This window comes from Nothoprocta perdicaria, unplaced genomic scaffold (assembly GCF_003342845.1).
Source record: "Nothoprocta perdicaria isolate Ctin4 unplaced genomic scaffold, notPer1 scaffold_167, whole genome shotgun sequence".
Classification (NCBI taxonomy): Eukaryota; Metazoa; Chordata; class Aves; order Tinamiformes; family Tinamidae; genus Nothoprocta; species Nothoprocta perdicaria.
The window spans coordinates 127,667-139,284 of record NW_020454838.1 but is presented as its reverse complement, the minus strand read 5'-3'; the positions used below and the strand labels follow the sequence as shown (position 1 = coordinate 139,284).

The 11,618-nt window shown below is 38.4% G+C and overlaps 1 protein-coding gene across 2 annotated transcripts; it reads right to left on the bottom strand.

Annotated features, from left to right (window-relative positions):
* Window positions 1–508: 508 nt before the first annotated feature.
* On the bottom strand, window positions 509–11,503 carry GOLT1B (golgi transport 1B). Of its 2 annotated transcripts, none has more exons than XM_026035800.1 (5): window positions 11,455–11,503; window positions 7,631–7,722; window positions 5,758–5,936; window positions 3,075–3,156; window positions 509–1,715 (listed from the first exon to the last, which is right to left on the bottom strand). In XM_026035800.1, the coding sequence occupies exons 1-5, from the start codon at window positions 11,477–11,479 to the stop codon at window positions 1,677–1,679; spliced, it is 417 nt and encodes a 138-aa protein (XP_025891585.1). In that variant the 5' UTR covers window positions 11,480–11,503; the 3' UTR covers window positions 509–1,676. The 2 variants fall into 2 exon arrangements, with proteins under 2 accessions (XP_025891585.1, XP_025891586.1); XM_026035801.1 differs by lacking the exon at window positions 509–1,715 and adding an exon at window positions 2,088–2,106.
* Between the last annotated feature and the right edge of the window lie 115 nt (window positions 11,504–11,618).

Below are 11,618 nucleotides of genomic sequence, written 5' to 3'. Positions count from 1 at the left end.
ACTATTGAAGAAGCAGATTAAATGTGAAAGTTGGAAACAGTAGATTACGGCTATTACTACAGTTGGAACAAAAAAAAAAAAAACCCAAGACAACAGAAAACAAGTAATCACATATACAAGTAAACTTTGTAGTAATTTCCAAAGTGGTTGGTATATAAGAATTCTTCTTACCTTAGTAGTTAGTTTAAAAAATAAAAAAAATTAAACTAAAAAAATAACCACTCACCCTCCCTAAGAACAAAACAAAGCAACCCCAGTCATCAGACCCGTAGGACAATGTAGTTACTTGAGAAGCTATCATTGTATTTCATGTAGCTTTAGCATTGTTTTAGGGAAAGAAAAAGAAGTTTTAAAACAACAACAACGTTAAAGGCTGCACAAATACCATTTACTTACTGATACTATGCATCTAAGTCTATTGAAAGTGCATGATGTTCAGTATTCCAATAAAAGCAAAAGTGGGACCCTTGCACTAGTAGAAAGACATTTAATTTAGGTTTGCACCCTATCCAGGTTAGCCAAGAACCTCTGTAACTGCAAAGGTGATGATAAAAGTTATGACTGACAGAAACAGTAAGTTATTTGAAATAACCCAAGGAACAAGTTATAACCCGGATACCAGGACTGGCACTTCAGTTAACCAGTTAGATCAATTTTCTTCCCAGAGACTCACATAAACAGAATTTTATGTTTTCATTTTATTACTGTAAAAAATAAAATCTTCAGTTTGTAGTTCCAGGGTAAACAAGGAAACCTTAGCTCCAAACAATTTAAAAAGAAATGTTCATATTTTGATAAGATACATTTCACAGGGTCCACATCAGCGCCTTAGCCAAATGCATCTTCTTGTGAACTAAGCGTATTTCACGAAGCTTTCCTGCCAGTGAAAAGGGCTACGTTCTCACCAGGACGTTCACGTGTAACACGACTCAAGGAGAACAAACTGGAAGGAGTGTAAGTCAGTCTCCAGAGCTGCTTATTGCAATCTGCACGTTCAGAGCCCACACTTAAGACTGACATTATGCAGATTCCAAAATGGAAATCAAATACAATCAACTTATGTTTGGCTTTGAAACATTAAGATAACAATGTTTTATTTCAGCCTCATATTTACAAAAAAGATTTACAGCAGAACCTTGTGGGATTTCCTTTTTTCTGTCATAATACGATTCAAGATGAATAGTCATCCTAACTTTCACACAAAGACACATCTCTTGTTACACAAGAAGTTTTTTTGCCTTTTTTTTGTATTTTGACTCTGAGGGTAGCAAGCAGAGGGTTGGATAAGTTGGTGTCACCCTTAAAAAGGGCAGGCCTGTTTGTTCTACTGCACCTTCAAAATAAGGAGGAAAACTACAGGCACCATTAATTCCACAGCTAGCATGTTCTCCAAAAAAACAACAAGAAGTCTTGTACAGTTGTAGCATGGGTTATTCCATGACTTTCACCTCTTCGGTTTATTTCCTGAACTCTGGAGTTACTTTTCCTAGAAGCACACTTGCTGAGCTTCGTTTCTAATGTACATTGTCAACTATACATTTTAAATTAAACTGTTATGTAAAGAATGTTACAAGCTTTTCCTTTGTACACAACTTAATCTTTGTGTCGAGTATTCTTCAAAAGGATTTTTATAAATAATACAATAAGTTTAGAATCAGTCTTCCGCCCTCTTGTCATTATACCATGTTGTTGCTTTCTCCAACTTTGTCTACAAGCTGTAGAAAAGGAGAGAAAAAGTTCAAAGTTGCATAACATATGTACAGTGAAATTAGTCTCAAATATAGCTTGCTACTTGTGCACAGTTAGTATGTGACTGATAATGGCAATCAAGTAGTACTCACCGAGGTCTCATGAAATTTAAAGTTTGTGAAAATTAAAAATCTTACATTGCAACCGTGTTTCTGCATGACATGTTTTCTCATATCGACATTAACAGCGCAACATGAAAATGCAACAGAATGGAAAAGGAAATAGAAGAATGCCAGGACCACTGCTAGCTTAATGATCAAAACAAAACGATACAGGATCAGCCGCACATGCAGTAGTGGACCAAATAAGATATTTCAACTGACCATTACTGTGGATTCTCTTCTGAGCCTACGTAGGCTTTGAATAAAACATTAACAATTATCTTTTTGAAGCAAGATTTAACCCCATTATGGTCAAATTAAACGTGTGTAGGTAAGATCAATTGACAAGCAAACATTCAATTGATCAGGATTTGTTAGCCAGAACATGGCTCAAACTGAAAGAGTGGAAAAGATCATCTTGAACACTAATTAAAAAAAACAAAACAATCTGTATACAGCTTGGTTGTACCCTCCAGTAATTTTCATGTAGTGGTTATTAATCTGTAGCTTACAAGATCAAGGGTAAAAACTCTTGTGTTAAAGTACATACAGAAATTAGCACAGTAAAAGTAGTTGACCAAAAATCCTAGACAACCATCTTCCTAGCACCTTTAAATTTTCTTCAGTTTCCTGGCTATTTGGTTAAGAAAGTGGAAAACTGCACTTGAAAAATTACAGAGCTCAATAAATAGCAATATCTAGTTTGGTGCAGTGGACCTGAGTAAACACTGCAGTTGGTAATGGATTATGCATCAGGAGAATTTCTGGGTTCCCCATACAGGCTGCAGTGCTTAGTTCTTTGCTCTTCTGGGCCATTTTTTCAAAAATAAATCAAAGTGCTCGACAAAGGAGACCAGCATCCTTCTCATTTTACAGACAGGAGAAGGACAGAAAGATGGCAAGAATCACCCACCGTCTTTTAGGGCCAACAGTGAAGCAAGAAGCAAACATCCAGCTTTCTGAATCACTGTGCAGGGCCCTTTTGTTTGACAGCACTGTGGCAGGGGCAGCTTCTGCAAAGGTTTCATTTCCAGGCATGTAAGAATCTTGTAAGTGGAATTAACCAGAACCACATGGTGCACGAACTCCACAAGAATGCATTCAGTGTCATTGCTCTAAAGTTGCATTTGTGTTATTTCTGAAGTATTTATACTACTGCACCCATTAGAATGGATTAAAACACAGTGACAGTTTCAAATTTTGCATTAACTACCCAACACATACCGAGCTTATACCAGGTAAATTCAAGAGATAGCCAAGGACTGGAACTCTTCTAATAAAGCCAACCACCACAGGAAAGAACCCCCTGGAAGAAAGACAGCAGATGACAGTGTAAGTTTAGAATTAAACAATCCTCATGTTTGAATGAGTTGAGGTTTTTAAAACCAAGATTACACTAAAAATTCTGTACCTTACTGACAGCAAATTAATTTTACCCAATATATGAATAAGCATTCAGCAAAAAAAGAACAGAAGACAGTGCATTTTCAAACGAACCTGATTTCATAACTAACAACTCCAGGGGAAGGCTGACCACTAAGGAATCAATATCCAACCTAGACAACAGAATTAACATTTCCAAACTCATCCTCCAGTACTCCCACACATATTGAGATTAAAAAAAAACCAAACCTTTTCATGCTCAAACACCGATTTAATTATCATGGACACCTGGGACATGGATATTTGAGCTCCTTTGATTCTGTGTTATGGGAAGAACAATGTTACAATATCCAATGAAAAAAAAAATCACTAAAATGATTCACAATTAATTCTCTTTGAAGCCAAACAAAGCACACGACTTATGTACTTAATTTGAAAAGTAAATATTAACTTATTTGACAAATTCACAGAAAGTGAAAAGTCTGATTCATGAACCAGGGGATGTTTCCTGGGACAGCTCCTAGCCTCTCCATCACTGTTCTCCTCATTTCTGCAGCAGAACTAAGAATCCCCTATGGGAGCATCTCAGCTGTCTGCAATGAGCTGCAGCAGTTCAGCTGGTGCTGGCACTCAGCGCTATCTCTTTCGCAGCTACAGATCCCCTGCACAGCATAAGCATTAACATGCAAGAGAACCACAGCCACATGTGAACACTGAAACTGCACAATTCACCAATTTCTCTCCTGCACTGAGAGATGAGGACTATTTGACATACAATCTCAAAACAATCTTTTTTTTTGCCTCCTGGAGTCTTCCTTAAAGACTGGATCATTTAAGTGGTCCAGTAAATTGTGATGCAGGATAGACAAGCCACATCTATCCAACTAAAAGAATTTGTGTGCACCAAAATTCAGAACAGTCATAATAGGTGGGACAATATTTTCAGTCATAACTTTAGACCCCTGTAATTTGAATGAGGCTTTGAAAAGGAGCTTGGGATATAGCAAGAAATCCTGTCCCATAACATTGTTCCCCAGCATAGGCAATCTGGGCATGTCAAAGTACTGCCAAGGAGAGAATCTCTGATGAGAAATATTCTGGCAACAAGTTAAAGACAGCATGGGAAAAATCAGGCTAGATTTAAACCACTGAGGCATAATAATTGGGAATCTTTTCTACTTAGGCCAGATGCATCTAAAAAAAAAAAAAATCTTTGCAATTTTTTTTGTTTATTTGAGTGTCCTTAGTTGCTACTCGCTACTTCCTAACCTTTGCTTTGGGCACAACTAGGCTCTGCAATTACCTCTAACAGATCTTCGAAAGGAAACTCTGCAAAGCAGCCTGGGCAGACAGAGTAACAATCTATATGTAAAACCTGTAAGTAACAGCTCCAGAGAGATCTGAAGACCTGGTGAAAATGCTTCAGTAGTCTGCAGTCAAGGGGCTGAAAATAGTACAGCACACTTTATCTTTTGCACTGTGTTAGTCTATCCCAAGTAAAATTATTGGAAGTGCTAACTGGAATTCCTGTTCAGTGCAAAGGATTCCCACATAAACGTCCTTGCAATCCATGTGATTATAACTGCAAGATGAATTTTCTGAAGCCTCACCATGTCTCCAGCAGGAATCAAGTTAAGATGAATACTTTTAGAAAAATAAATATTTAAAAAACTCAGTATTTTTCATTTTTTTGAGAGAGGAAGTGATGAAAACAATATTTTGATAAGGAAAAACTGTTTTTTTCTAGCAGTTGAACATTGAAAAAATCAATGAGTCTTAGAATAGATTAATGAGAATTAAAATGGAATAGTGTTCATCTGATTAGAAGTTCTAAAATCATTGAAAAAATCCAACATGCATTTCCTGCTTTCTTTTCCAGAAATATATATCCATATTTAGGTTGCCCCACAACAAATTCATTCACCACTAGTGGCCAAAGCAGAAGTGACTTGTATCAGATAACATGCATCTATAATGCTGTTTACAATATTTAACTAGCTCTATTTAACTATATCCATAACCACGGATGCGTATCTCATACATTGCAAATATATTAGGGCATAAGAAAATGAAACATTACAGAAACCTGGTTTCATTTGTCTTTTTTGTCCTACACAGAATGCAGGTAATAAGTGTTTTGCCTCATTTATTAAAAAGCATCTCTTCCGTGAACAAAGCATACTCAGTATTTAAGTTGCCTTTCTGTGAGGTAGCATTTAAATTTTGCTCTGCTAACAGTTTGGGTTCCCCGATATTTTGGGGCTTTACAGTTATTTTGGTTAGATATACACAACATCAAAAAAACAGTTTTATGCCTGCCTCACTCACCTCAGCAGATTTGAGTCTTAAGCAATACTTAAAAGATTTCCACCTCTTGCAACTGTAAATCTATAGTATTATATAATAGCTATTAAAGTGAACATTCATCATTTTCTATTTTGCCAGCTGTGATGTTGCAAAACTAGACAAAAACAATTATTCCTAAATACACCAATATAAAAACCTACTTTGAAACATGTCTTACCTGAATAATAGGAAGAACCCATAAATTTCAAGGATCATTCCTATCAAAGGCCAACCAATAAGAACTATGAGCACACCACCCAGGAAAAAGCCCGTTGCTTTCATTTTGTGCTTTTGGAAGAAGAATCTAAATGTTCTTTCTAAACCAATAACAAAAGCCAAGCCAGCCACAAATAAAACCTAGAAGACACAAAAAGCAACCAAAGAAAATAATTAATTATATTTCTAAATTTACAATGTAAAGCATAAATACATATATAACCATTCTTCAATACCACATTTTATTTCTTGCATAGCTTCGTTTAATATCAAGACTAATGGCAAGGAGGAATTCAGTAGTGATTTTCTTTTGTGGTGTCCATTGAGCATTTGTAGCTAATATTCAAAAACCTCCTCGCATCTCCTTTGAAAACAGAGCCCATAAATGCGGACTGTTGCCTGACAAGTACGGGCATGTCTGAAGGCCTGATGACAACGCTCATCTATCCTAGAATAGAAGCACTGCCACTGTCTCCAGGCAGAGCTGAAGCTTAGTACCTGTAAGTTAAGGCTTCTAGGAATGGAAAAACAGTAAGACACGTAAGTCTACTCTGTAGCACGGAAATTTACATAACTTGTACTGATCTAGTGCACAATGTTCAAAAATAACTGGTGAACAAAAAACTCAAGACCATTATGAGTTCGTCATCCTTGTATTATATATACATTTTAATCTGTGTAACAACGTTTCTAGTTACAATGATGACTAGTTCCACTACAGGCTGAACACAGTGGGTCGTCAACTGAACGTCAAGCTGGTGCACACTAATTGAAACTACTTCAAGTATCCTTCAGCTACAGGAGTTGTGATCACTGCACCCTCTAGGTGTGCAACTGGGCAACAATTTCACATGTGATTCAAAATTAACATGTAAAGCTTGCATGTTATTTAAGAATAAACTGCTTTAGTTTCTGTAAGGATACAGTATCTTTCCCTGATTAACCTTGGTTACAGGGTAGCCTTTCACTGCTTTCTTTCTTTCCCTCCCGCTCACGCGCATCACTGGCCCTTTCCCTCCCTCTCCCTCCTCCACTGGTGGCTCAGAACACTGCTTCGAGGACTGCACCCAGATTCATATATCCATTTGGGATTTTCCTGCAGTGACTCTCAGTATCGCATTCTCTTGAAGAGATGAAGAACAAAATTCATCTCTCCCCACAGATACTTCAGCAGCAGCAGCAATGCAGCTGAAAGCCTCTAGCAGGCTCTGCTCTTTGGCTGGCTGACAAAGCCAAGAACAGCAGAGGTGCAAAGCTGTCAAATTTAGAAAAAAATAGTTTTACATTTATTTTCCTCTGAGAATTTTGTGTACCAGAAATAAGATTTATTTTTATCCTGCTCTGAGTGAAGATTTAATTTGGTAAACACCGAAGATTAAAGTTGTCTATTATAAAGAATGAACAGATCTTCTAAAACCTTGATTAAGAAGAATTCATGCTTCTTTCCTCATTAGGAGCATGACTACATTTAAGAGTGTACAGAGGCTTTAGTGCTCTTATTCAAGGTATATGTACTCAAATTATCTGACTTATCTTACAAGAGCAGAGGTAAAAAAAGCATCAATCTTAAGATCTTATTTGCAGCAGTGTGGCAACTGCAAAACAGCTGCTGTTTCAGGCTTTACCTAAAGGTATTATATTTATCTTGATATGAACTGCTCCAACTTTCATCAGGAAAAATGATTCACTCAAATCGAGCTCTTCCTTTATATCAAACTGCTACAATTTTCTCTGACACAGCCTAAATTTTCAAGTATATTTTTTCTACTTTTTTTTTTTTTAAAATACTTCATCCTAAACAATGCAGAATCGAAAACTGAACAGCAGATACTTACATTTCCAATAGCCAAAAGAGCTTTGTCAAAGAAGAGAATCATTCCAAAGAAAAGAAAAAACACTCCGAAGCCTGTCAATCCCATTCCAATCTCTGCCAAAAAAAAAAAAAAAAAAAAAAAAGCACAATTTGGTATTTAACAAAGCACAGTACCACAAAAAAAAAAATCATGTAAGTAACTATGGAAAAAAACTCAGAATATGCAATCTATAGAAATTCTAAACTTGTAGAAGAACTTGACAGTATATTTTACAACTACTTAAAATCATCCAATTACACAATTCAAGCAAGTGTAATAGACTCCAGTTACTTCAATAGCAGAGACATGAGTGTGCCTTCAATGAAATCTTGTATCAACTATACTTACAGCCAATATCTCTGAACATAAGACAATTTTGTGAACAGACAATTAAATTTTGCTTCCCCTTTTATCTCCTGTCCCTTCACGAGCACTGCAGTAACCCCAGGAGGCTGAAAAGGATGGGGTACTGAGACCTCATGTAAGACATTGTGCCTCACATAACCAGAATAATCCCTTTTTCTGCAGCTTCTGGATTAGAAGAGACCAATGTTAACGCTGTAGGCACCAAGCTTGTGGATGCCAAGCATCTTTGAGGCTTCTGCCCATCTGTGAAGGTTTCTCAGGAACTATTAAGAAGGGACAAGTAGCATGAAAGATTTGCTTGTCTACGAAACTAGAAACTTCGCGCTATGATTAAAGCAATGCACGAGACGTATCAAGGACTCAGTTTTCAAATACACATTACTCTTAAAATTAAACCTCTAAGGGCAGCCTTTGACCCTTACAATACCAGACATCACAGGAATAACAATGGAGTTGCAAAAATCTTTTTCCATGTACTCAGGGCAAACATTCCATTTTTGTGGTTGGAATGTTTCACAACCTGCAACATGTATAAAAACGGCTCTCATAAGCAGCAACAGCACTATAGTTAGCCAAGCAACAGACTATTGCAATGCCAGTAGTCTTGTACAGTCTAAATTGGAGAAAAAAATCAAAAAAAAAAAAAACCAAACAAAAATCCTATTTATTAAAGCTAGAACAAACACACCTAGATGTATTTCAGTTGCATGTTTGACTGCAACATATATATACTTCATCATTTAATCTTGTTTGAGAAGCTCTGGAGTAAGAACTCTGTTCTACCTATTCCAGATCTTTCATTCAGTTAGAGCAAAAATTTTCAAAAATGTGGTAAAGGGACTGGTTAAAGCAACATTCCAACTTCCCTAATTTTTCTAAGGGCTCACATTTCAGGAATGCTGCAGACCATATGCTGTTGATTCTGTAATTCTATGAGATCAGCTGCTGCCTTAAAGCTTTGCTATGCATCTTCTAACTCTGTTCTAACAGCAAGAGGAGAAGCAATCTGCATTCTGGAAGGAAAATGCCTGCAGGCAGCACTCCAGAGGAATGACCAGCTGCCAATGAGATAAATACACAGTCGTGAGAACTGAAAATTCACTCCTCCCTCAGACATAGCATGAAGTGGGGATATCACACATGCAGCAGCAAAGGCCAGCTCTCCACAGCTGCTCCAGCTACCACTCTAACAGTCCTCCTGTGTTTACTTGCAACACATTTACAATAAACTCCTGCTAAAAAGATTCAGGCTAAAAGTCAACAACACTTCCTGGTTACTGGAGGCGTACTGGGGAACGTGCTACTGTTCTCATCATCCCAAAACTGCTGCTAACAGAGACTAGCCTAGAACTACTGTTGCTGTCCTACAGCAGAGAATTCCTACTATTCTCATTAGGATAAGAATGTTACTGGCCTGGTTTGTATCAGGATTTTGAAAAACAGAAATGCATGTTACTAAAATGAACAAGTTTTGTGATGTAAGAACAATATTTAATCAGCATTATTAGAGAAAGAGAACATACACGCACTCAGTCAATTATACATCACCTTTGCAAATGAACTAATTTAATTTTGAAAGGGGGAGAACTGTTTTGAAATGACTTCTCTGGCACCAGAAGAGCTTTCCTATTTATGTGACATTTACTCTTTGAAAGTATATATATATATGTGTGTGTGTGTGTATATTATCACATACATATATGAGATTTACTGAGAGGAGAGAGCAATGCTTTCCTCAATGCTTCTGTGGGAATTCACTAAGTTGTGCAGGAGTACTGCAGCACTAGATAGAAAATGTTCAAAAGAACTTAAAAGAATACTCCTCTGCCCCAAAACATCTCTATCTTCTCTACTATCAGAAAACAACAACTGCTTTAACTCTTCGAATATGGTGGTATTTTTTATGCTCAATGAAAACAACTGCACACTTTTCTACAAAAAGTGAAGGAAATTATATCTTATAAACTTTCAGAAAACAAAATTTATTGCAGCTTATATGTTCTCAAAAGGTTTTTTTTTCCAAGCACAAAGGTAGCATTTTAGGAGCTGTATTTCAAAACAGAACTTTAAAAATCAATTTGCTAAAGACAAACTGTCTTCTTTTGCGCTTCCTGATCATTTACCACTCTATCCAACAAATCATTACAAGAATTTCTAGACTATGCACTTGCAAATTAAGTCTTCCAAATGTCCACTAGTGCAGTAAACTTCTCTGGATCTTTATCATGCTAGCTCAAGGAACGAATGTATTGTCAAACCTATACTTTTTCTAGACAGAACCTTGTCAGAGAAGCTGAAGATTCATCTCCAGATTTTTTTGGGGGAAAAACAAACAAACAAAATATTGTGAAATTAAAGAAAAAACCCAAAGTATTTTAATTACTACTCTTTGCTCTGAAAGTTAAAATGAATGGAGTCAGCAAAGGATTTGGTAGGAGTTGACAAGGCACTAAAGAAATGTTTCTTTTTCCCTTGACTAGTCCAAAAACCTTGAGAGGGGAATGGGCAACAGCAAAGCCCACAATGACTTATCAGTCAGAAGCCTACAATGAACCCTAAATGTTCTTGCTCATCCAAGTCATAGGACCTGATCCCTGGATTTCTCAGCATGACATTTCCATTAGATGCTGTGAGTCTCCCCATACTCTGTCTCCATCCTTTGTCCTGGCTGGTCTCTACAATACCTCTGTTCCCAGTGCTCTGTTCCCAGTGTCCCACTATCAAGGTGGGCACAAACCTTCCTTTCTACAGCTTCTGCAATTACCCTCCTTTGCAGGTGACACCACAGTGCTTACTAACCAGACTTACTTCTCTTCCTGTCATCCAGGGCATTAAAGACCTAACATTTTCTTTTCCTTTGCTGCTTAAACTCTCCTAAGTTTCTTTACTTTGATGCCTTTACATTTTCCCCTTCATCATCTCTAACTCTGATTACTTCTACTTAAAAAAGACTTTTAAAAGACTTTTTTTTTTTAAAAAAATCAGCTCCAAGCTCTTTTACTACTTTGAAATGGGTGTTCAGGCCTCTCTTTACAAGCCTTTCAATGGACCTGCTCTACTAGCTTTCATAGTTAGTTATCTGTTTGGGAAGCAGCCTTAACCACCCCTTTCAGCCTTTCTTTACAAGCACAGAGCCTCTTTCGGTACTATCCGCGCACGGCATCTCCCTGTGCTACCTGCGGAGCCCCCAGAACAAGCACCGAGCAGGTTCAGCACGAGAACAGCGAGCCCGGAGCGGGGCACGGAAACCACCGGTGCCCAACCGACCAGACCGGCCCCTCCACGCCCACAGGAGGGCACGCTGGGGAAGCACGAGGGCGGCGCGGACACCCTCCTCCCGAATCGCCCGCCCAACGGCTCTAACCGACTCGGCGGGAGGCCCCGGCCGCCCCCGCTCCCCCTTCCCCGCGGGCTGCCGGGGCGCAGCGGGCGGCGCTTACTCTGCGTGTCCGTGAGGGAGATCATGGCGGCGGCGGGGCCGGGAGCGGGGCTAGGGAAGGAGGAAGAGGGGGCGCCGGGGACCGGCTAACGGCCGTAACGGCTTCGGCGGCGGCGGCAACGGCCACGTCTTCCGGAAACACGCAGCCCCCTTCGCCTCGCCGCC